This window comes from Oncorhynchus keta, chromosome 9, assembly GCF_023373465.1.
Source record: "Oncorhynchus keta strain PuntledgeMale-10-30-2019 chromosome 9, Oket_V2, whole genome shotgun sequence".
Classification (NCBI taxonomy): domain Eukaryota; kingdom Metazoa; phylum Chordata; class Actinopteri; order Salmoniformes; family Salmonidae; genus Oncorhynchus; species Oncorhynchus keta.
The window spans coordinates 6,939,167-6,964,592 of record NC_068429.1 but is presented as its reverse complement, the minus strand read 5'-3'; the positions used below and the strand labels follow the sequence as shown (position 1 = coordinate 6,964,592).

The 25,426-nt window shown below is 46.6% G+C and overlaps 1 protein-coding gene across 1 annotated transcript in view; it reads left to right on the top strand.

Moving 5' to 3' along the window:
- Window positions 1-25,426, top strand: part of LOC118373115 (phospholipid-transporting ATPase IC-like) — a 48,590-nt gene that overhangs the window by 11,580 nt on the left and 11,584 nt on the right. Inside the window, exons 2-15 of the mRNA XM_052525018.1 lie at window positions 2,633-2,813; window positions 3,623-3,720; window positions 7,407-7,520; window positions 8,777-8,875; window positions 9,431-9,492; window positions 10,048-10,120; window positions 10,323-10,393; window positions 11,590-11,672; window positions 19,579-19,737; window positions 19,866-19,954; window positions 21,587-21,777; window positions 22,217-22,425; window positions 24,349-24,392; window positions 25,172-25,328. Of these exons, the coding sequence (XP_052380978.1) occupies window positions 2,660-2,813; window positions 3,623-3,720; window positions 7,407-7,520; window positions 8,777-8,875; window positions 9,431-9,492; window positions 10,048-10,120; window positions 10,323-10,393; window positions 11,590-11,672; window positions 19,579-19,737; window positions 19,866-19,954; window positions 21,587-21,777; window positions 22,217-22,425; window positions 24,349-24,392; window positions 25,172-25,328 (1,603 nt within the window). The 5' untranslated portion in view covers window positions 2,633-2,659. The remainder of the gene's footprint in view (window positions 1-2,632; window positions 2,814-3,622; window positions 3,721-7,406; window positions 7,521-8,776; window positions 8,876-9,430; window positions 9,493-10,047; window positions 10,121-10,322; window positions 10,394-11,589; window positions 11,673-19,578; window positions 19,738-19,865; window positions 19,955-21,586; window positions 21,778-22,216; window positions 22,426-24,348; window positions 24,393-25,171; window positions 25,329-25,426) is intronic.

Sequence of the window (25,426 nt, the reverse complement as noted above, 5' to 3'; positions counted from 1 at the left end):
TCTCTCTATTTCATCTCTCTCTATTTCAGCTCTCTCTCTCTCTATTTCAGCTCTCTCTCTATTTCAGCTCTCTCTCTCTCTCTCTCTCTATTTCAGCTCTCTCTCTATTTCAGCTCTCTATTTCATCTCTCTATTTCAGCTCTCTATTTCATCTCTCTCTCTCTCTCTATATATTTCATCTCTCTCTCCCTCTCTCTCTATTTCAGCTCTCTCATTTGTTGGCAAAGTGAACATGTTATAACATGATATATGAGTATTTCCCAATATCACAACCTTTCACAATAAAACAAGTGATTCACTAAAAAGATTTAACGTAGGCAGCGTAAATAGAGACATTTGAGTCTTTTCACAATATTGAAATATTGAAGTAGGCATCGTTAATAAATGACCTCAGTTGATTTGTTCTGAATATACAGGATCGTTTACATGGCACATTGACACAGTAGACCTACAGTAATGACAGTGTAGAACAATATGAGACATATGTGGTGAAATAGAGGCGTGGTTGTAGAGATGTGCAGAGTCATCTTGTGACCAGAACATGGAGACAATCGATACTTTTTTTTTATTGTCCATTGGTTAGAACGGAATTGTGTTTTTCCTGCTTCTCCCAACACCTCGCAGTGCAGCACCCCCTGGGTGGAGAGCAATTATGAGGGATTAAGTGCCGTGCTCAAGAGCACAATGGCAGGAGATGGTACATAGGAGTCTTCCAGGTGCCAGTTCAGTCCCATACCCATTGTGTTGTCCTGGGCTTGAACCATTGTAGACAAAGCACCACACCCATGCATTTGTCCTGTTGTAGTCTATCTTAGAGGAGTGTTTCCTGGTCATTGGCCCTGTAGTAGTCTAGCTTAGAGCAGTGTTTCCTGATCCTGGTCATTGGTCCTGTAGTAGTCTAGCTTAGAGCAGTGTTTCCTGGTCATTGGTCCTGTAGTAGTCTAGCTTAGAGCAGTGTTTCCTGATCCTGGTCATTGGTCCTGTAGTAGTCTAGCTCAGAGCAGTGTTTCCTGGTCATTGGTCCTGTAGTAGTCTAGCTTAGAGCAGTGTTTCCTGATCCTGGTCATTGGTCCTGTAGTAGTCTAGCTTAGAGCAGTGTTTCCTGGTCCTGGTCATTGGTCCTGTAGTAGTCTAGCTCAGAGCAGTGTTTCCTGGTCATTGGTCCTGTAGTAGTCTAGCTTAGAGCAGTGTTTCCTGATCCTGGTCATTGGTCCTGTAGTAGTCTAGCTCAGAGCAGTGTTTCCTGGTCATTGGTCCTGTAGTAGTCTAGCTTAGAGCAGTGTTTCCTGATCCTGGTCATTGGTCCTGTAGTAGTCTAGCTCAGAGCAGTGTTTCCTGGTCATTTGTCCTGTTGTAGTTTAGCTTAGAGGAGTGTTTCCTGGTCATGAGACACAAAGTGGTGCACATTTTAGTATTTGCCTTAGCACTACACATCTGATTTAAATCGTCAAAGCTTGATACGTTGATAATCTGAATCAGCTTTGTAGTGTCAGGACAAAAGGAAGGTGTACCCCTTTAGCTACCCAGGACCAGGGTTAAGAAACAAAGGTTGGAGAACCAGACCAGCAGCTGGAAGGTTGCTGGTTTAAGCCCCGGGCCAGACAACGCCAAATAACTCCTTGTCTAAAACCAAGTGGTTAAAAGACCTTGGTGCCAAAAGGCTAACCCTGAGTTAACTTATTAGATACACCCGTCTAGTACAAGGTCCAGACTCCAGAACACCCTGAATTCTTCGGGGTATGTTAACGTTGCTCAATTGGTATCAAGGGACCTAACGTGTGCCCTGAAAACATTCCCTACACCATTACACCACCACCAGCCTGTACCGTTGACACCAGGCAGGATGGGGCCACGGACTCACGCTGTTTACGCCCAAATCCTGACTCTGCCATCAGCATGACGCAACAGGAACTGGGATTCGTTGGACTGTGACATTTTATTTTTTCACTACAATTGTCCAGTGCTGGTGATCACGTGCCCCCACAAGGAGCCACTTCTTGTTTTTAGCTGATAGGAGTGGAACCCGGTGTGGGGTCGCCTGCTGCAATAGCACATCCGTGATAAGGACAGACGAGATGCCGTTCTGCACACCACTGTTGCACTGTGCTGTTATTTGCCTGTTTGTGGGCGGGCCTGTTAGCTTCCACCATTCTTGCCAGTCTCCTTCCACCTCTCATCAACGAGCTGTTTTTACCCAGAGGACTGCCGCTGACTGGATGTTGTTTTGTTTGTCGCACCGTTCTCTGTAAACCCTAGACACTGTCGTGTGTGTGTGTGTGTGTGTGTGTGTGTGTGTGTGTGTGTGTGTGTGTGTGTGTGTGTGTGTGTGTGTGTGTGTGTGTGTGTGTGTGTGTGTGTGTGTGTGTGTGTGTAAATCCCAGGAGGCATGCTGTTTCTGAGATGCAGTTAATTTATGAACTAAAAGTAGCCGGCTGACAATGACTGTTATTGGCTATATGGCCGACAACTGGTGCTTGTAGATAACACTGGAGGTTTGTCCTACTCCTTCATTGACCAAATCCACATGACATTAGATCCTCTCTGTCACCACAATTAGACAGCACATTAGTTTCTGTTTTTCCAAAGACTGTTAAAGGGAAATTAAACAATGGTAAAAAAACATCTCCCCCAGTGAGCGACCTTCAGACGTCTCATTACCATGAGTCGGGAGCGATCAGACTCCCAGGGGTCACTGGGCCCTGACGATGAGGTCATGCCGTACAGTGACGACGAGACGGATGATGAATTGGACCCCGGGTCAGACGAAGAGGGGCCCCCAGGGGGACCACAGCCTGAAGAGATCAAGAGCACCGGTGAGAGACTGGGAGCAGACACTAGAGAATAGCTGCAGAACACACACACACACACAGCCACACAAACACCTCTTCCATTAGACAATCTGAGAACACACCAATGAGGTGCTAGCTTTTGATTGGTTTAGAAATGTACCAGTTTCACCGTTCAAGCATATTCCCCCTGACTCTCTGTTGGTCTGTTTCCAGAGTCTGGCTGTCTGTCTTGCTGTCTGTTTCTAGAGTCTGGCTGTCTGTTTTGCTGTCTGTTTCCAGAGTCTGGCTGTCTGTCTGGCTGTCTGTCTGGCTGTCTGTCTGGCTGTCTGTCTGGCTGTCTGTGTTTCCAGAGTCTGGCTGTCTGTGTTTCCAGAGTCTGGCTGTCTGGCTGGCTGTCTGCTTCCAGAGTCTGGCTGTCTGTGTTTCCAGAGTCTGGCTGTCTGTGTTTCCAGAGTCTGGCTGTCTGTGTTTCCAGAGTCTGGCTGTCTGGCTGGCTGTCTGCTTCCAGAGTCTGACTGTCTGTGTTTCCAGAGTCTGACTGTCTGTGTTTCCAGAGTCTGGCTGTCTGTGTTTCCAGAGTCTGGCTGTCTGTGTTTCCAGAGTCTGGCTGTCTGTGTTTCCAGAGTCTGGCTTCTGTAGTCCTGTCTCAGAGTCTGGCTGTTTCAGAGTCTGAAAAGTCTGGCTGTCTTGCTGTCTCTTCAGAGTCTGACTGTCTGTGTTTCCAGAGTCTGACTGTCTGTGTTTCCAGAGTCTGGCTGTCTGTGTTACCAGAGTCTGGCTGTCTGGCTGGCTGTCTGCTTCCAGAGTCTGACTGTCTGTTGGTGTGTTTCCAGAGTCTGGTTGGAGTGTCAAAGCGAACGACAGAGCCTTCTGTAACCTGCCGGAGTTTCAGAAAAAATACCTTTTGTGTCTCAAGAAGAGCAAGTACGCAGTAAGTCACCTCTCTCCCGGTTCCACCATTAGAAATCATATTATTCCACCCCTAACTGCTGATTCAGACGTGGGTCGTGTTCATTAGGCCAATGGAAAAACAAGTGTTGCTTATTGGAGAATTTCAGACGTGGGTCGTGTTCATTAGGCCAATGGGAAAAACAAGTGTTGCTTATTGGAGAAGTTCAGACATGGGTTGTGTTCATTAGGCCAATGGGAAAACAAGTTTTGCTTATTGGAGAAGTTCAGACATGGGTCGTGTTCATTAGGCCAATGGGAAAACAAGTGTTGCTTATTGGAGAAGTTCAGACATGGGTCGTGTTCATTAGGCCAATGGAAAAACAAGTGTTGCTTATTGGAGAAGTTCAGAGATAGTAGCTTACTGTTTTGAGCCTAATGAACACGACCCTCATCTAATTTTTTTCTATCTAAATATTTACTGGCAACAGCAGGTTGTGTCGGAGTAATGACAGCTGCTGGTAGGTAAGGGCAACACAACATTTTTTTAAAGGTTGAAACTAAGACCGAAACCAAGCCCTGTCATGTGCTTTGGTGGTTTTACGTTTGTGGACAGGCTAAATAAAATCTACCTATGCAATGGCTCAACACGAGGTGTTGTTTAAACGTCAAGATTTCATCCTTACACTACTTTTTTTCATTCCATTGTCGTCATTGTTGACGCCGTGTCGGATACAGTGCATCACGGACGGTGAGTTAATTCTACTTCCTCTTCGCTCTGCTGATACTTGTGTCTCATAGGCTGGCCATTTCCTGTACTGCCTGGACCATATTCAAAGTTAAGGTTCTTTTTTTAGTACAGCTTCTTCAAATACACAGACTTTGGGTTGACAATAACTCGTTATTTATCAGTGACTGGGCAGACTGTACCAGGACAGGACTCCTGGTTAGTCTGTGGTCAAATCAAACTTTATTTGTCACGTGCGTCAAATACAACAACAACCTTAGAGTGAAATGCTTCCTTACAAGCCCTGATCCAACAGTGCAATTTTTAAGTAAAAAATGGGTATTAGGTAAACAATAGATAAGTAAAGAAATAAAATGACAGTAGCGAGGCTATATACAGGTGGTACCGGTACAGAGTCCATGTGAGGGGGCTTATTGAGGTAATATGTACATTTAATGTGTAGTTAAATTGACTATGCATAGATGATAAACAGAGAGTAATAGCAGCAGCGTAGAAGAGGGGTTGACGGGGAGGGGTTTGAGGGGTTGGCGGGGAGGGGTTTGAGGGGTTGGCGGGGAGGGGTTTGAGGGGTTGGCGGGGAGGGGTTTGAGGGGGTGGCGGGGAGGGGTTTGAGGTGGTGGCGGGGAGGGGTTTGAGGGGGTGGCGGGGAGGGGTTTGAGGGGGTGGCGGGGAGGGGTTTGAGGGGGTGGCGGGGAGGAGTTTGAGGGGGTGGCGGGGAGGGGTTTGAGGTGGTGGCGGGGAGGGTTTGAGGTGGTGGCGGGGAGGGTTTGAGGTGGTGGCGGGGGAGGGGTTTGAGGGGTTGGCAGGGGAGGAGTTTGAGGGTTGGCGGGGAGGAGTTTGAGGTGGTGGCGGGGAGGGTTTGAGGTGGTGGCGGGGAGGGGTTTGAGGTGGTGGCGGGGAGGGGTTTGAGGTGGTGGCGGGGAGGAGTTTGAGGTGGTGGCGGGGAGGGGTTGGCGGGGAGGAGTTTGAGGGGTTGGCGGGGAGGAGTTTGAGGGGTTGGCGGGGAGGGGTTTGAGGTGGTGGCGGGGAGGGGTTTGAGGTGGTGGCGGGGAGGGGTTTGAGGTGGTGGCGGGGGGGGAGGGGGTGGCGGGGAGGAGTTTGAGGGTTGGCGGGGAGGGGTTTGAGGTGGTGGCTGGACACAATGCAAATAGTCCGGGGAGCCATTTGATTACCAGTTTATTACCTGTCCTGTGGTGATCCAACTTCCTTTATTTTGGGTTCATTTACTTGTTAGTCACCAGGAGGTTACGATATTATCGCAGTATGCAGCTGCCGATACGATGTGTATTGTGATTTTATATGTGTATTGTGATTTTATATGTGTATTGTGATTTATATGTGTATTGTGATTTTATATGTGTATTGTGATTTATATGTGTATTTTGATTTTATATGTGTATTGTGATTTTATATGTGTATTGTGATTTTATATGTGTATTGTGATTTTATATGTGTATTGTGATTTTATGTGTATTGTGATTTTATATGTGTATTGTGATTTTATGTGTATTGTGATTTTATATGTGTATTGTGATTTTATATGTGTATTGTGATTTTATATGTGTGTTGTGATTTATATGTGTATTGTGATTTATATGTGTATTGTGATTTTATATGTGTATTGTGATTTTATATGTGTATTGTGATTTTATATGTGTATTGCAAATCGATATTACGATTCAACGTTCGAACATACTGCTCACCATATGTCTGCAGCAGAGAGACGAGATCTATGAGAAAATTCTGAAAACATATTGGCTCACTATTTAAAAAGATTGAGAGCAAGCTTTGAAGGAAGAACATTTTGACATTGTCAAAAATAATATTGCGATTTATATCGTTAAAATAATTTCCTGATATGTAAAATGTGTATTTAAAAAAATGAATAATAATAATCTCTACTAGTCATCATTTAGAATAGTCTCGTGTGCCCACACTCCCATGCACACTCCCTTGCACACTCCCATGCACACTCCCAAGTGTCGATCGTCAGAAAGCTATCATGGTATCCACGAGTTAATCTGACTGGGTAAATTGAATAAGGAAAAAACAAAACAAATCGTCTCTTTAAGACCACTCCTAAGACCACTCCGAAGACCACTCCGAAGACCACTCCGAAGACCACTCCGAAGACCACTCCGAAGACCACTCCGAAGACCACTCCTATCCGTGTAATGGTAGTTAGCCTGGCTAATGTTTTATTTTCGTACCCTTGGTTAAAGACTATACTCTTAAGGTCACTGACAATTACTTTAGCATCATGTTAACTCCAATGAAATAGTCCAGACGAAAAGTCTTAGAGTCCTACTCCCCAACCTATTGTGTTATAGATGCAGGGTTCCGTCCAAAACGGCACCCTATTCCCCTAGAAACACTAAACCAGTTATGGGCCCTGGTCAAAAGTAGTGCACTATATAGGGAATGGGATGCCAATTGGGACTGGAGTGGACACACATTTTGTTTTGTCGGATCATTTGCCTCCTCCTCTCAATACTGTGGCTGCAGTTTGTTTATGTAAATGATCCTCGACCTACCAGCAGCACTGAAAGCTCCATTTAGTTTGACTGAGAAGGTGTTGGGAAGGAGAGAGAGAGAAACTGAGTGTGTCGAGTAACACTCTTTGCCATTCCTTGTCATTGCCAAATGTCAGGTCATGCCATTTGACACAGACATGGAGTGGTTTAGTTTAAGAAACTAACTGCCTTCCATTTTTTAATATATAATATATATATATATATATATATTTAGTTTTCATTGTTTGAGTGGCCACTCGAGTGTTTGGTCAATATAATGGATAATCTGTGTTCAAACATGATAACTGAAGTTTATTAGTCATGTGATATCTCAATTGGCCCGAGAGGGGGGTGGGTTGGAGGGGGGACAGGGAGGCGCTGCATCATTCTTGGAGGGGGGTTGTCATGTTTACTGTTGCCTTGTTTTTGACCGTGTTTGTGTACTTGTCCTCCTTGTATTGTTTGTAGGGGAATGGAATCAAGACGTACAAATATAACGCGCTGACGTTCATCCCACTGAATCTGTTCGAGCAGTTCAAACGAGTTGCCAACCTTTACTTCCTGGCCCTGCTCATCCTACAGGTCAGTCTGCTGACGACACCCCTGTGTTACGTCCTGTGTTACGTCCTGTGTTACGTCCTGTGTTACGTCCTGTTACATCCTGTGTTACGTCCTGTGTTACGTCCTGTGTTACGTCCTGTGTTACGTCCTGTGTTACGTCCTGTGTTACGTCCTGTGTTACGTCCTGTGTTACGTCCTGTGTTACGTCCTGTGTTACGTCCTGTGTTACGTCCTGTGTTACATCCTTACTGATTTACAAGCATCTTCAGCGGTAGACTGTGGGGTTCCACTAACAGCAAAGAGTCTTCTGTGAGACATCCCAACGTATACTACACTATGGATGGAAGGATTGCGATTGGCTTGTTTTATTGCGAGCAGTTTAAATGAATTTACATAAATGTAAAATGCGATGTAAATACTGACACATCATCATATGACATATAATGGCCCTGGCCTGAGCAGTGAGTGATGAAGCGTTATTGGACAGCAGAAACCTGGCTCCATAGGGGGTGTGAAGTGTGTTTAGCCCCCCTCAGTTCAAACATTCACCCCCATAGTTTTACTTTTATGTCTGTACATAAAAATAAAAAAAAGTTAAAATTGAGTGACAGGTTGGCACTAAAATTATCTGTATCTGCGCTGTGTTAGCACAATGGACAGAGCGGTCTCTGTGTGTGTTGGGAGAGAATGCAAAGCCACTAAGGCGGTCAGGTATGACTCCTTTGGGTTCCCGTAGAAAGCGAGGGGAAAGACAGGTGAGACGTCATTTGTGCACGGCTACAGTGGCGCTGACACACGAGCTCCAAAGCCGACGGAAATGTTACGTAAAGTACACGTTTTCAGCAGTACGACAGTACAGTAGTCCAGCAGGACATAGGAGAAGAGACTGAGTGTGAAATACTGCCCCCCCCTCCCCCCACTGATTTCAACTGGCCCCTTAGTCACTTCCTCCTGGCACCGGGTTCACAGGTCAGGATGGAACAATAGACTAGAGATGGTTGTACTTTCCTTTCTTCCCCCATCATCAGATTATTCCTGTGATCACGGCTGCCTGGAATCCTCTGAACATGTTTGATTGAATGATGAAGTGATAGTTTCTGTGGTATTAATTTGTAACAATGTTTTTTATTTCCTTTTTAATATATTATTATTATTTTTCCTATCCCTCCTCTTTTCCTATTCTTGGGATCACCAGATTGGATTAGACATTAGATTGAATGTTAAAGTAACAGACTGATATTAATAATACACTCTTGTGATTATTCCTCTCTCCTCAGATTATTCCTGAGATCACCACGTTGCCTTGGTACACAACCTTAGTGCCTTTAGTTCTGGTGCTGGGAATCACAGCCATCAAAGACCTAGTGGATGATCTGGTGCGTGACTCATCCACCTCTCGCTGGCTACATCAATTCTCCACTCTTCTCCTAAAGTCTTGGCGCCGAAACGTGGTGTCCTATAGATCAGTAGTTCCTGACATTTTCCTTTCCGGGGACCACCAAATCAACATCCAAAACCTCTTGAGTACCAGCTTTTCGCGGAGTCGCGGAATTCTTTAACATAAAATATTATAGAGGTCAAATTTCAGAATCAATGTTCTCAGTGAATGTAACAGATTAAAGGACTTTCATTACAGATGGATATTTGTTCAACACTTTTCATTGTATACATTTAATTTATAATTGTTTATAACCTCCATTATTGTCACAATTTATTCTTTTTAGAGAAAATATATTTTTATATAATTTGCGGACCACCTGCAACTAAGAAAAAGGCCTCTTTTTATTTATGTATTTCCCCCCCCCCCACCCCCCCCCCCCACCCCACCCCATTGTCATGTGTAGTACACTACATTTTGTTGTGAAGAGCTCACTGTGGTCCATTAGTGTAATTCTGAACCCTGGCTGGTGTTTTCTCTCCCCATCTAACAGGCCCGCCACAGGATGGACAAGGAGATCAACAACAGGAAGTGTGATGTCCTCCTGGATGGAAGGTAATGAGGACGATGAACCATAGACATGGATAGATATGTACTTGGAATTGACCCTGCAGTGCCATTGAGGGCTTCCACCATTTTGAAGTAGTCAACTGGGTGGGACTTTCTATAGGTTAAGGAAGGATCACATGATTCCATCCAGGTCATCAGGAGGGATCAGCCAATGAATTATACCCATGAGCAAACATTCCATAACTGCAGGTGGCAGTAAATTGCCGTCCTTGGCGTTATACCTGTTCAAACAACAGCCTCCAGGTGGCAGTATGCACCCTTTCTGTTTGAAACCAACTCATAGAAGTAGTAAAAGAAGAAGCTCTGACACCATAATGGGACAGATGCAAAGAGGAGTCGTCTATCTAAGTCTATGGTGTGAACATAGAAACTAGAACAGTATTGTGTTCTGGATCTCCGTAGTGTAACAGTGTACCTTTTTGTTATCTCTTACCTTGTTTATTGTATTGTCTGTGCTATGCATCAACAAGAGGAACTTCATGTTTTGAACATGATAAAGAATGGGGGGGTAAAAAAATGACAAACTTTTTCCAAACCCAGGTTTCAAGAGTCGAAGTGGATGAACATCCATGTTGGTGATGTGGTTCGTTTGAAGAAAAATGGTCACATCCCGGTAATGTCATTTATTTGTTCTTTGACTCGGTTACTTTTAAAATAAAAAATAAAAAATATATACTTTCGAACAATTCTGAAGGTTCTGAATTTACATTTCACAATGTATTATTCATTTGATTGAATTGAAACCAACCAGCCATTTTTATAATTCAGTTCCCCAAAAATAATTTGATCATTTTTTTTTAAATATATTTTTTTAGGCCGACATTCTGTTGTTGTCCAGTTCAAACCCCAACAGTCTTTGTTATGTGGAAACTGCCGAGCTCGATGGGTAAGATGTTCTCAAACACAAGTAAATGTATTGGTCTTCCTGTCCCAAATGGCATCCTATTTCTTATATATTCTATGTGCCCTAGTCAAAAGTAGTGCACTTTGAGCCCTATTGGGCCCTAGTCAAAAGTAGTGCACTTTGAGCCCTATTGGGCCCTAGTCAAAAGTAGTGCACTTTGAGCCCTATTGGGCCCTAGTCAAAAGTAGTGCACTTTGAGCCCTATTGGGCCCTGGTCAAAAGTAGTGCACTTTGAGCCCTATTGGGCCCTGGTCAAAAGTAGTGCACTTTGAGCCCTATTGGGCCCTGGTCAAAAGTAGTGCACTTTGAGCCCTATTGGGCCCTGGTCAAAAGTAGTGCACTTTGAGCCCTATTGGGCCCTGGTCAAAAGTAGTGCACTTTGAGCCCTATTGGGCCCTGGTCAAAAGTAGCGCACTTTGAGCCCTATTGGGCCCTAGTCAAAAGTAGTGCACTTTGAGCCCTATTGGGCCCTAGTCAAAAGTAGTGCACTTTGAGCCCTATTGGGCCCTAGTCAAAAGTAGTGCACTTTGAGCCCTATTGGGCCCTGGTCAAAAGTAGTGCACTTTGAGCCCTATTGGGCCCTGGTCAAAAGTAGTGCACTTTGAGCCCTATTAGGCTCTAGTCAAAAGTAGTGCACTTTGAGCCCTATTGGGCCCTAGTCAAAAGTAGTGCACTTTGAGCCCTGGTCAAAAGTAGTGCACTTTGAGCCCTATTGGGCCCTGGTCAAAAGTAGTGCACTATATAGGGAATATGTTGCCATTTGGGACACAGCCCAGGTCTTCAAACCTGGTTGCGAATTCTGACATTTCATAATGGGGTTGTCAACAACTGTTCCTTGATTAACAGGAGAAATGACATTAACAGGACGTTTGTGTCACCATAAACATTTTAATAAGAGCTGAAGTTGGATTAAAAAATGTTTTGCTGAGACTTGTTGTAGTCAGTCTGTTTTAAGCCTGTTGATTTTTAGATCGATAACCTTTTCGTTCATCAAACAATACTATCAAAAGGCTAACGTGGTTTAGTTTCTTTAAATGTACAGATGCTCCCTAGCCTGAGTGCCAGTCTGTTTGTGCTAGCATGCCAAATAAGAGAGACCAGGTCTGGGACTAAGATAGATGTTCCCTGCATACTGTAGAAGTCCACTGGAAAATGAAAGTATGTTTCTTGATTTTCAGGGAAACCAACCTGAAGTTTAAAATGGGTCTGAAAGTAACAGACGAGAGACTGCAGGAGGAGGGCCAGCTGGCACAGTTTGACGGTAACATACTGCTGTGCTGTAACTATGAGAAAACACATGTAGAGTATCACAATATTATTTCAGAGAGCGTGTACAGATGAGAGTGGAATCCTGAGAGTGGGAGAGAGACGGTGGGAGAGAAAGTGGGTCCACTCTTCTCTTTTAGTGTCTTCCAGATGTATTTGCAGTCGTAAACTACGGGGCACCCAGGATGGCAGTTATTGTTTGTCAAATATATCCTGTCTAGCTATGCAGCTAGCTAGACTCTGCCTGGTCACGGTTTCTTTCACCCCCCCCCAGCTATGATGGTGTGAGCCATAGAAATAGAATGAGTAGAAAAGACTTGCAACACCTCATCATAACAAGTTCTGATACTGTTCTGCCCAGGATAGTGTGGTCACTTCCCTTATACAGCCAGGATAGTGTGGTCACTTCCCTTATACAGCCAGGATAGTGTGGTCACTGTTCCCTTATACAGCCAGGATAGTGTGGTCACTGTTCCCTCGTACAGCCAGGATAGTGTGGTCACTTCCCTTATACAGCCAGGATAGTGTGGTCACTTCCCTTATACAGCCAGGATAGTGTGGTCACTGTTCCCTCATACAGCCAGGATAGTGTGGTCACTGTTCCCTTATACAGCCAGGATAGTGTGGTCACTGTTCCCTCATACAGCCAGGATAGTGTGGTCACTGTTCCCTTATACAGCCAGGATAGTGTGGTCACTGTTCCCTTATACAGCCAGGATAGTGTGGTCTCTGTTCCCTCATACAGCCAGGATAGTGTGGTCTCTTCCCTCATACAGCCAGGATAGTGTGGTCACTTCCCTTATACAGCCAGGATAGTGTGGTCACTGTTCCCTTATACAGCCAGGATAGTGTGGTCACTGTTCCCTCATACAGCCAGGATAGTGTGGTCACTTCCCTTATACAGCCAGGATAGTGTGGTCACTTCCCTTATACAGCCAGGATAGTGTGGTCACTTCCCTTATACAGCCAGGATAGTGTGGTCACTTCCCTTATACAGCCAGGATAGTGTGGTCTCTGTTCCCTTATACAGCCAGGATAGTGTGTCACTGTTCCCTTATACAGCCAGGATAGTGTGTCACTGTTCCCTCATACAGCCAGGATAGTGTGGTCTCTGTTCCCTCATACAGCCAGGATAGTGTGTCTCTGTTCCCTCATACAGCCAGGATAGTGTGTCACTGTTCCCTTATACAGCCAGGATAGTGTGTCACTGTTCCCTCATACAGCCAGGATAGTGTGGTCTCTGTTCCCTCATACAGCCAGGATAGTGTGTCTCTGTTCCCTCATACAGCCAGGATAGTGTGGTCACTGTTCCCTTATACAGCCAGGATAGTGTGGTCACTGTTCCTCGTACAGCCAGGATAGTGTGGTCACTGTTCCCTCCTTATACAGCCAGGATAGTGTGGTCACTGTTCCCTCATACAGCCAGGATAGTGTGTCACTGTTCCCTCATACAGCCAGGATAGTGTGGTCACTGTTCCCTCATACAGCCAGGATAGTGTGGTCACTGTTCCCTCATACAGCCAGGATAGTGTGGTCACTGTTCCCTCATACAGCCAGGATAGTGTGGTCACTGTTCCCTTATACAGCCAGGATAGTGTGGTCACTGTTCCCTCATACAGCCAGGATAGTGTGGTCACTGTTCCCTCATACAGCCAGGATAGTGTGGTCACTGTTCCCTCATACAGCCAGGATAGTGTGGTCACTGTTCCCTCATACAGCCAGGATAGTGTGGTCACTGTTCCCTTATACAGCCAGGATAGTGTGGTCACTGTTCCCTCGTACAGCCAGGATAGTGTGGTCACTGTTCCTCCTTATACAGCCAGGATAGTGTGGTCACTGTTCCCTCCTTATACAGCCAGGATAGTGTGGTCACTGTTCCCTCCTTATACAGCCAGGATAGTGTGGTCACTGTTCCCTCATACAGCCAGGATAGTGTGGTCACTGTTCCCTCATACAGCCAGGATAGTGTGGTCACTGTTCCCTCATACAGCCAGGATAGTGTGGTCACTTCCCTTATACAGCCAGGATAGTGTGGTCACTGTTCCCTCATACAGCCAGGATAGTGTGGTCACTGTTCCCTTATACAGCCAGGATAGTGTGGTCACTGTTCCCTCATACAGCCAGGATAGTGTGGTCACTTCCCTTATACAGCCAGGATAGTGTGGTCACTGTTCCCTTATACAGCCAGGATAGTGTGGTCACTGTTTCCTCATACAGCCAGGATAGTGTGGTCACTGTTCCCTCGTACAGCCAGGATAGTGTGGTCACTGTTCCCTTATACAGCCAGGATAGTGTGGTCACTGTTCCCTCATACAGCCAGGATAGTGTGGTCACTGTTCCCTCATACAGCCAGGATAGTGTGGTCACTGTTCCCTCATACAGCCAGGATAGTGTGGTCACTGTTCCCTCATACAGCCAGGATAGTGTGGTCTCTGTTCCCTCATACAGCCAGGATAGTGTGGTCACTGTTCCCTTATACAGCCAGGATAGTGTGGTCACTTCCCTCATACAGCCAGGATAGTGTGGTCACTGTTCCCTCATACAGCCAGGATAGTGTGGTCTCTGTTCCCTCATACAGCCAGGATAGTGTGGTCACTGTTCCCTCATACAGCCAGGATAGTGTGGTCACTGTTCCCTTATACAGCCAGGATAGTGTGGTCTCTGTTCCCTCATACAGCCAGGATAGTGTGGTCACTTCCCTTATACAGCCAGGATAGTGTGGTCACTTCCCTTATACAGCCAGGATAGTGTGGTCACTTCCCTTATACAGCCAGGATAGTGTGGTCACTTCCCTTATACAGCCAGGATAGTGTGGTCACTTCCCTTATACAGCCAGGATAGTGTGGTCACTGTTCCCTTATACAGCCAGGATAGTGTGGTCACTGTTCCCTCATACAGCCAGGATAGTGTGGTCACTGTTCCCTTATACAGCCAGGATAGTGTGGTCACTGTTCCCTCATACAGCCAGGATAGTGTGGTCTCTGTTCCCTTATACAGCCAGGATAGTGTGGTCACTGTTCCCTCATACAGCCAGGATAGTGTGGTCACTGTTCCCTTATACAGCCAGGATAGTGTGGTCACTGTTCCCTTATACAGCCAGGATAGTGTGGTCACTGTTCCCTCATACAGCCAGGATAGTGTGTCACTGTTCCCTTATACAGCCAGGATAGTGTGTCACTGTTCCCTTATACAGCCAGGATAGTGTGTCACTGTTCCCTCATACAGCCAGGATAGTGTGGTCTCTGTTCCCTCATACAGCCAGGATAGTGTGTCTCTGTTCCCTCATACAGCCAGGATAGTGTGTCTCTGTTCCCTCATACAGCCAGGATAGTGTGTCACTGTTCCCTCATACAGCCAGGATAGTGTGTCACTGTTCCCTCATACAGCCAGGATAGTGTGGTCTCTGTTCCCTCATACAGCCAGGATAGTGTGTCTCTGTTCCCTCATACAGCCAGGATAGTGTGGTCACTGTTCCCTTATACAGCCAGGATAGTGTGGTCACTGTTCCCTCGTACAGCCAGGATAGTGTGGTCACTGTTCCCTCCTTATACAGCCAGGATAGTGTGGTCACTGTTCCCTCATACAGCCAGGATAGTGTGGTCACTGTTCCCTCATACAGCCAGGATAGTGTGGTCACTGTTCCCTCATACAGCCAGGATAGTGTGTCACTGTTCCCTCATACAGCCAGGATAGTGTGGTCACTGTTCCCTCATACAGCCAGGATAGTGTGGTCACTGTTCCCTCATACAGCCAGGATAGTGTGGTCACTGTTCCCTCATACAGCCAGGATAGTGTGGTCACTGTTCCCTCATACAGCCAGGATAGTGTGGTCACTGTTCCCTCATACAGCCAGGATAGTGTGGTCACTGTTCCCTCATACAGCCAGGATAGTGTGGTCACTGTTCCCTCATACAGCCAGGATAGTGTGGTCACTGTTCCCTCATACAGCCAGGATAGTGTGGTCACTGTTCCCTTATACAGCCAGGATAGTGTGGTCACTGTTCCCTCATACAGCCAGGATAGTGTGGTCACTGTTCCCTCATACAGCCAGGATAGTGTGTCACTGTTCCCTCGTACAGCCAGGATAGTGTGGTCACTGTTCCCTTATACAGCCAGGATAGTGTGGTCACTGTTCCCTCATACAGCCAGGATAGTGTGGTCACTTCCCTTATACAGCCAGGATAGTGTGGTCACTTCCCTCATACAGCCAGGATAGTGTGTCACTGTTCCCTCATACAGCCAGGATAGTGTGTCACTGTTCCCTCATACAGCCAGGATAGTGTGGTCACTGTTCCCTCATACAGCCAGGATAGTGTGGTCACTGTTCCCTCATACAGCCAGGATAGTGTGGTCACTGTTCCCTCATACAGCCAGGATAGTGTGGTCACTGTTCCCTCATACAGCCAGGATAGTGTGGTCACTGTTCCCTTATACAGCCAGGATAGTGTGGTCACTGTTTCCTCATACAGCCAGGATAGTGTGGTCACTGTTCCCTCATACAGCCAGGATAGTGTGTCACTGTTCCCTCACACAACCAGGATAGTGTGTCACTGTTCCCTCACACAGCCAGGATAGTGTGGTCACTGTTCCCTCATACAGCCAGGATAGTGTGGTCACTTCCCTTATACAGCCAGGATAGTGTGGTCACTTCCCTCATACAGCCAGGATAGTGTGTCACTGTTCCCTCATACAGCCAGGATAGTGTGTCACTGTTCCCTCATACAGCCAGGATAGTGTGGTCACTGTTCCCTCATACAGCCAGGATAGTGTGGTCACTGTTCCCTCATACAGCCAGGATAGTGTGGTCACTTCCCTCATACAGCCAGGATAGTGTGGTCACTGTTCCCTCATACAGCCAGGATAGTGTGGTCTCTGTTCCCTCGTACAGCCAGGATAGTGTGGTCACTGTTCCCTCGTACAGCCAGGATAGTGTGGTCACTTCCTCGTACAGCCAGGATAGTGTGGTCACTGTTCCCTCATACAGCCAGGATAGTGTGGTCACTGTTCCCTCGTACAGCCAGGATAGTGTGGTCACTTCCCTCATACAGCCAGGATAGTGTGGTCACTGTTCCCTCATACAGCCAGGATAGTGTGGTCACTGTTCCCTCGTACAGCCAGGATAGTGTGGTCACTGTTCCCTCGTACAGCCAGGATAGTGTGGTCACTGTTCCCTCGTACAGCCAGGATAGTGTGGTCACTGTTCCCTCGTACAGCCAGGATAGTGTGGTCACTGTTCCCTCGTACAGCCAGGATAGTGTGGTCACTGTTCCTCGTACAGCCAGGATAGTGTGGTCACTGTTCCCACGTACAGCCAGGATAGTGTGGTCACTGTTCCCTCATACAGCCAGGATAGTGTGGTCACTGTTCCCTCATACAGCCAGGATAGTGTGGTCTCTGTTCCCTCATACAGCCAGGATAGTGTGGTCACTGTTCCCTCATACAGCCAGGATAGTGTGGTCACTGTTCCCTTATACAGCCAGGATAGTGTGGTCTCTGTTCCCTCATACAGCCAGGATAGTGTGGTCTCTGTTCCCTCATACAGCCAGGATAGTGTGGTCACTTCCCTTATACAGCCAGGATAGTGTGGTCTCTGTTCCTTATACAGCCAGGATAGTGTGGTCACTGTTCCCTCATACAGCCAGGATAGTGTGGTCACTTCCCTTATACAGCCAGGATAGTGTGGTCTCTGTTCCCTTATACAGCCAGGATAGTGTGGTCACTGTTCCCTCATACAGCCAGGATAGTGTGGTCACTGTTCCCTCATACAGCCAGGATAGTGTGGTCACTGTTCCCTTATACAGCCAGGATAGTGTGGTCTCTGTTCCCTCATACAGCCAGGATAGTGTGGTCTCTGTTCCCTCATACAGCCAGGATAGTGTGGTCACTTCCCTTATACAGCCAGGATAGTGTGGTCTCTGTTCCTTATACAGCCAGGATAGTGTGGTCACTGTTCCCTCATACAGCCAGGATAGTGTGGTCACTTCCCTTATACAGCCAGGATAGTGTGGTCTCTGTTCCCTTATACAGCCAGGATAGTGTGGTCACTGTTCCCTCATACAGCCAGGATAGTGTGGTCACTGTTCCCTCATACAGCCAGGATAGTGTGGTCTCTGTTCCCTCATACAGCCAGGATAGTGTGGTCTCTGTTCCCTTATACAGCCAGGATAGTGTGGTCACTGTTCCCTCATACAGCCAGGATAGTGTGGTCACTGTTCCCTTATACAGCCAGGATAGTGTGGTCACTGTTCCCTTATACAGCCAGGATAGTGTGGTCACTGTTCCCTCATACAGCCAGGATAGTGTGTCACTGTTCCTTATACAGCCAGGATAGTGTGTCACTGTTCCCTTATACAGCCAGGATAGTGTGTCACTGTTCCCTTATACAGCCAGGATAGTGTGTCACTGTTCCCTCATACAGCCAGGATAGTGTGGTCTCTGTTCCCTCATACAGCCAGGATAGTGTGGTCTCTGTTCCCTCATACAGCCAGGATAGTGTGTCACTGTTCCCTTATACAGCCAGGATAGTGTGTCACTGTTCCCTCATACAGCCAGGATAGTGTGGTCTCTGTTCCCTCATACAGCCAGGATAGTGTGTCTCTGTTCCCTCATACAGCCAGGATAGTGTGGTCACTGTTCCCTTATACAGCCAGGATAGTGTGGTCACTGTTCCCTCCTTATACAGCCAGGATAGTGTGGTCACTGTTCCCTCATACAGCCAGGATAGTGTGTCACTGTTCCCTCATACAGCCAGGATAGTGTGGTCACTGTTCCCTCATACAGCCAGGATAGTGTGGTCACTGTTCCCTCATACAGCCAGGATAGTGTGGTCACTGTTCCCTCATACAGCCAGGATAGTGTGGTCACTGTTCCCTCATACAGCCAGGATAGTGTGGTCACTGTTCCCTCATACAGCCAGGATAGTGTGGTCACTGTTCCCTTATACAGCCAGGATAGTGTGGTCACTGTTTCCTCATACAGCCAGGATAGTGTGGTCACTGTTCCCTCCTTATACAGCCAGGATAGTGTGTCACTGTTCCCTCACACAGCCAGGATAGTGTGGTCACTGTTCCCTCATACAGCCAGGATAGTGTGGTCACTGTTCCCTCATACAGCCAGGATAGTGTGGTCACTGTTCCCTCATACAGCCAGGATAGTGTGGTCACTGTTCCTTATACAGCCAGGATAGTGTGGTCACTGTTCCCTCATACAGCCAGGATAGTGTGGTCACTGTTCCCTTATACAGCCAGGATAGTGTGGTCACTGTTCCCTCATACAGCCAGGATAGTGTGGTCACTGTTCCCTCGTACAGCCAGGATAGTGTGGTCACTGTTCCCTCGTACAGCCAGGATAGTGTGGTCACTTCCCTCGTACAGCCAGGATAGTGTGGTCACTGTTCCCTCGTACAGCCAGGATAGTGTGGTCACTGTTCCCTCGTACAGCCAGGATAGTGTGGTCACTGTTCCCTCGTACAGCCAGGATAGTGTGGTCACTGTTCCCTCGTACAGCCAGGATAGTGTGGTCACTGTTCCCTCGTACAGCCAGGATAGTGTGGTCACTGTTCCCTCGTACAGCCAGGATAGTGTGGTCACTGTTCCCTCATACAGCCAGGATAGTGTGGTCACTGTTCCCTCATACAGCCAGGATAGTGTGTCACTGTTCCCTCATACAACCAGGATAGTGTGTCACTGTTCCCTCACACAGCCAGGATAGTGTGGTCACTGTTCCCTCATACTGCCAGGATAGTGTGGTCACTGTTCCCTCATACAGCCAGGATAGTGTGGTCACTGTTCCCTCATACAGCCAGGATAGTGTGGTCTCTGTTCCCTCATACAGCCAGGAGAGTGTGTTGTCTTGTTTCTCCGTACAGCTGTGAGAGTGTGTTGTCTTGTTTCTCCGTACAGCCATGATAGTGTGTGAGGAGCCTAACAACCGTCTGGATAAGTTCACGGGGACCATGTGTTGGAGGAAAGACCGATTCCCTCTGGATCTGGACAATATGATGCTGAGAGGATGTAGGATCAGAAACACTGACGAGTGCCACGGACTGGTCATCTTCGCAGGTAAGAACACACATTTCGGAACCAACGAACACACACCAACGACCACGGTCATATTGCAAATATTGCTGCCTTGGACTTAATCTCATCCAAACCCTTTACTCTTCTGTTTGTTCACCGTTCTGCTGTAGGCGCCGACACTAAAATCATGAGGAATGGGGGCAAGACCAGGTTCAAGAGGACTAAAATCGATGAGCTGATGAACTACATGGTGTATAGTGTAAGTGGTACACTCAATCACCCCCTCGCAATATTTCAGCCTGTATGAAATGGAGTCTCTTAATAACAGCCATCTACAGTGCCTTCAGAAAGCATTGATACTCCATGACTTATTCTACATTTGGTTGTCACAGCCTGAATTCAAAATGGATTAATTTAATTGCTCAACCATCTACACACAATATCCCATAATGACAAAGTGATTTTTTTTTTACAAATATATTGAAAAATTTAAATACAGATATCAAATTTTCCTTAGGTATTTACACCTCTGAGTCAATACATGTTAGAATCCTCTTTGGCAGCGATTACAGCTGTGAGTCTTCTTGGTGAGTCTCTAAGAGCTTTTCACACCTGGATTGTGCAATATGAACCCATTTTTAATCTCTGCCAAGTTGGTTGTTGATCATTGCTAGAATACATTTTCAGGTCTTGCAATAGATTTTCAAGTAGATTTACGTCCAGAATGTAACTCGGCCACTCAGGAATATTCACTGTCTTCTTGATAAGCAACTCCAGTGTATAGGTGGCCTTCTGTTTCAGGTAGTTGTCCTGCTGGAAGGTGAATTTACCTCCCAGTGTCTGTTGGAAAGCAGACTGAACCAAGTTTTCCTTTAGGATTTTTCCTGTACTTAACTCTATTCCGTTTCTTTCGACCCTAAAAAGCTCCCTAATCCTTGCTGATGACAAGCTTACCCATAACATGATGCAGCCACCACCAGGCTTGAAGATAAGAAGAGTGGTACTCAGTGATGTTGTTGGATTTGCCCCAAACATAACACTTTGTATTGTAGTATTACTTTAGTTCCTTGTTGCAAACAGGATGTGTGTTTCTGGAATATTTGTATTCTGTACAGGCTTCCTTCTTTTCACTCTTGTCATTTAGGTTAGTATTGTGGAGGATAGTATCATTTTGTTGATCCATTCTCTGTGTTCTCCTATCACAGCCATTAAACTCTATAACTGTTTTAAAAGGAACATTGGCCTCATGGTGAAATCCCTGAGTGGTTTCCTTCCTCTCCGGGCAACTGAGTTGGGAAGGGCAACTGTATCTTTGTAGTGACTGTGTGTATTGATACACCATCCAAAGTGTAATTATTAACTTCACCATGCTCAAAGGGATATTCAATGTCTCCTTGATGTTTACCCCTCTAGGTGTCCTTTGCAAGGCATTGGAAAAACCTTGTGGTTGAATGAATCTGTGTTTGACATTCACTGCTGCACCAAAAGCATAATTCCACAACATTATGTGGGGTATTGTATGTAGGCCAGAGACACAATCTCAATTGAATTTGTGTTTTATTTGGGCTGTTTTAACACAATAAAAAAATGTGTAGTCAGTTAAGTGGGTGTGAATACTCTCTCTGAAGGCTCTGTACATGCTTGATGATGGCTTGTGAGAATAGAGAGACAGTGGAAGAACTCCATCCAAAAGCTCATCCTCATAGTCCTTCTGTAGCTCAGTTGGTAGAGCATGGCGCTTGTAACGCCAGGGTAGTGGGTTCTATTCCCGGGACCACCCATACGTAGAATGTATGCACACATGACTGTAAGTCGCTTTGGATAAAAGCGTCTGCTAAATGGCATTTATTATTATTATTATTATTATATTATCCCTTCCTCCCTCCGCCAGATCTTTGTAATCCTGATCCTGGTGTGTGCTGGCCTGGCCATCGGAAACTCCTTCTGGTACGAGGAGGTAGGCAGCAGGGCCTGGTATCTGAAAGATGGCAAGGATCAGACTGCTTCTTACAGAGGTTTCCTCAGCTTCTGGGGGTACATCATCGTGCTCAACACCATGGTTCCCATCTCCCTCTACGTCAGGTGAGTCGTCACAAAACCCAGGCTAGCTCGCACTTGTACCCTCTATTACCCTCGATCTCAGAAGAGATGGTCGTTTCAGGATCAGCAATGGTCATATATCCAAGTTCCAATTATCCTAACGCACAGACGTCAGTTTACCCGAGGCTAATGTCAGCAACCCAGAATCTGTCCTCTGGGCCAGCCGTGTTTTCGTCTGTTAGCAGAGACTAACCTGATGGAGAAGTAGAACAATGAATCTCTTGATCTAAGACTTGAAGTGTGTATTTACTGTCTCTACCTTCTACTTCCACATACTTTATTAGACTTTATTACATATTTTAATCTTCTAGTTTAATCTTCCTATTTTAACATGTAGAAATTGTGTTTCTGAAAAAAGTCAACCTGGTTAATTTCTCCTAACCTGACTGTCATGATGTTATTTCCTCTACTTCCTGTCCAGTGTGGAAGTGATTCGTTTGGGCCAGTCGAAGTTCATCAACTGGGACCTTCAGATGTACTACCAGGAGAAAGACACGCCAGCCAAGGCCCGTACCACCACCCTCAACGAACAACTGGGTCAGATCGAGTACGTCTTCTCAGACAAGACCGGTACCCTCACGCAGAACATCATGGCCTTCAAGAAGTGCACCATCGCCGGACGCACCTTCGGTTAGACAAATGTCCTTTCACTTCTGACACCATGTATTGATGGGGTGGCAGGGTAGCCTAGTGGTTAGAGTGTAGAGGCGGCAGGGTAGCCTAGTGGTTAGAGTGTAGAGGCGGCAGGGTAGCCTAGTGGTTAGAGTGTAGAGGCGGCAGGGTAGCCTAGTGGTTAGAGTGTAGAGGCAGGGCAGGGTAGCCTAGTGGTTAGAGTGTAGGGGCGGCAGGATAGCCTAGTGGTTAGAGTGTAGAGGCGGCAGGGTAGCCTAGTGGTTAGAGTGTAGAGGCGGCAGGGTAGCCTAGTGGTTAGAGTGTAGAGTTGGCAGGGTAGCCTAGTGGTTAGAGTGTAGAGTTGGCAGGGTAGCCTAGTGGTTAGAGTGTAGGGGCGGCAGGGTAGCCTAGTGGTTAGAGTGTAGGGGCGGCAGGGTAGCCTAGTGGTTAGAGTGTAGGGGCGGCAGGGTAGCCTAGTGGTTAGAGTGTAGGGCGGCAGGGTAGCCTAGTGGTTAGAGTGTAGGGGCGGCAGGGTAGCCTAGTGGTTAGAGTGTAGGGGCGGCAGGGTAGCCTAGTGGTTAGAGTGTAGGGGCGGCAGGGTAGCCTAGTGGTTAGAGTGTAGGGGCGGCAGGGTAGCCTAGTGGTTAGAGTGTAGGGCGGCAGGGTAGCCTAGTGGTTAGAGTGTAGGGGCGGCAGGGTAGCCTAGTGGTTAGAGTGTAGGGCGGCAGGGTAGCCTAGTGGTTAGAGTGTAGGGGCGGCAGGGTAGCCTAGTGGTTAGAGTGTAGTGGCGGCAGGGTAGCCTAGTGGTTAGAGTGTAGGGGCGGCAGGGTAGCCTAGTGGTTAGAGTGTAGGGGCGGCAGGGTAGCCTAGTGGTTAGAGTGTAGGGGCGGCAGGGTAGCCTAGTGGTTAGAGTGTAGGGGCGGCAGGGTAGCCTAGTGGTTAGAGTGTAGGGGCGGCAGGGTAGCCTAGTGGTTAGAGTGTAGGGGCGGCAGGGTAGCCTAGTGGTTAGAGTGTAGGGGCGGCAGGGTAGCCTAGTGGTTAGAGTGTAGGGGCGGCAGGGTAGCCTAGTGGTTAGAGTGTAGGGGCGGCAGGGTAGCCTAGTGGTTAGAGTGTAGGGGCGGCAGGGTAGCCTAGTGGTTAGAGTGTAGGGGAGGCAGGGCAGGGTAGCCTAGTGGTTAGAGTGTAGGGGAGGCAGGGCAGGGTAGCCTAGTGGTTAGAGCGTTGGACTAGTAACCGGAAGTTGGCAAGTTCAAATCCCCGAGCTGACAAGGTACAAATCTGTCGTTCAGAGGCAGAACAAGGCAGTTAACCCACTGTTCCTAGACCAGTTAACCCACTGTTCCTAGGCCAGTTAACCCCACTGTTCCTAGACCAGTTAACCCACTGTTCCTAGACCAGTTAACCCCACTGTTCCTAGACCAGTTAACCCACTGTTCCTAGGCCAGTTAACCCACTGTTCCTAGACCAGTTAACCCACTGTTCCTAGACCAGTTAACCCCACTGTTCCTAGACCAGTTAACCCACTGTTCCTAGACCAGTTAACCCACTGTTCCTAGACCAGTTAACCCACTGTTCCTAGACCAGTTAACCCACTGTTCCTAGACCAGTTAACCCCACTGTTCCTAGACCAGTTAACCCACTGTTCCTAGGCCATCATTGAAAATAAGAATGTGTTCTAAACTGACTTGCCTATTTAAATAAAGGTAAAATAAAAATGAAAAATTGTTAAGGAGAAGAGCAGAACATCTTCAGGAAGATGCTCATTGATAGGTTGTACAGAGCATTATGGGTACTGCAGTGTATCGTGCTAAACTTATATCCTGGCTTGGATGGAAATTCTGGTCCACTGCATTTGTGTTAGACATGACAAAAATGATGTAAAGATGTTGTGAAGATGCCTGTATAAGTATAACAACGAACCAATACGTTTCATTTTGCCAGGCGACCCCACCACTGCCGAGGGAGTGACTCTGAATCGTGGAAAGGTGAGGTTGACCATTCTATTCCGATTGTCACAGGGTAACATGACTGTTTCTGCTATTCAAAACGCGTTACATTTCAACATCTGTTGAGAGAGATTACATTAAAATAAAAGTATTCCGGGTCAGGTTCCTGGACTCGGATCAAGCACAGTCCCAGACTAAAAAGCGTGTTCAATGGAGATTCCCCATTTGAAAGTGTTGTTAGTTCAGGACTGTTTTAATTCTAAATTCCTCTTTCTTTCACAATCAAAATGAAACACTCTGTCTATGCATTAAGGGTTTGTAAGACCCTATATATTTTATAAGAATGGACAGAGCCCCGGTCTTAATAGTCAGGTAACAGTGTTTAATTCAAGAGAGTACTGCCTTCATACACATTTTGCCACGGGTTATAAACTGAAAATTACGTCAGCGTTTTCTAAATGTTATGTCTCTTCTTGACACTGGTAGAAAGGCCCTATATATCTCAAGCCTTCCCTCCTCGCCTAGAGCCAAGGTCAGTCAGTGTAGATAGTTCATTCATTTGTACAAAGGAACAGACCGTCATTGTACTAAACTCCTGACTACATTATATTCAATACTGAGAGCAACAGAGAAAATTCATACATGTACAGTAACATAAGTCTTTTAATTCATCCTGATTGAAATGTATACATAATTAGTCATTATAGATAAAAATTCCCTTAACAAGGACCTAGGTTTAATCTGGGTCCAGGGAACCGGCCTTCCGAGTATCTGTAGCATCGTGTTGATGGTCATTTCTTCTCCTCGGTACTTCACAGCCAGTGGATTTCAGCTGGAACAAGTACGCAGACAGCAAGTTTGAGTACTTGGATCATTCCCTGGTGGCCTGCATCCGGTCCAAGAAGGAGAAAGAAACGCTGGAGTTCTTCAAGTTGCTGTCTCTGTGTCACACTGTCATGGTAGAGCAGAAAGAAGGTGAGCATTTGACAACCTGCATTCTAGTGATGCTAGAGGTCAAAGTTCAGACGTCACCGATTTATACACAATGGGCTGGTATCCCGGACACCGAAAAA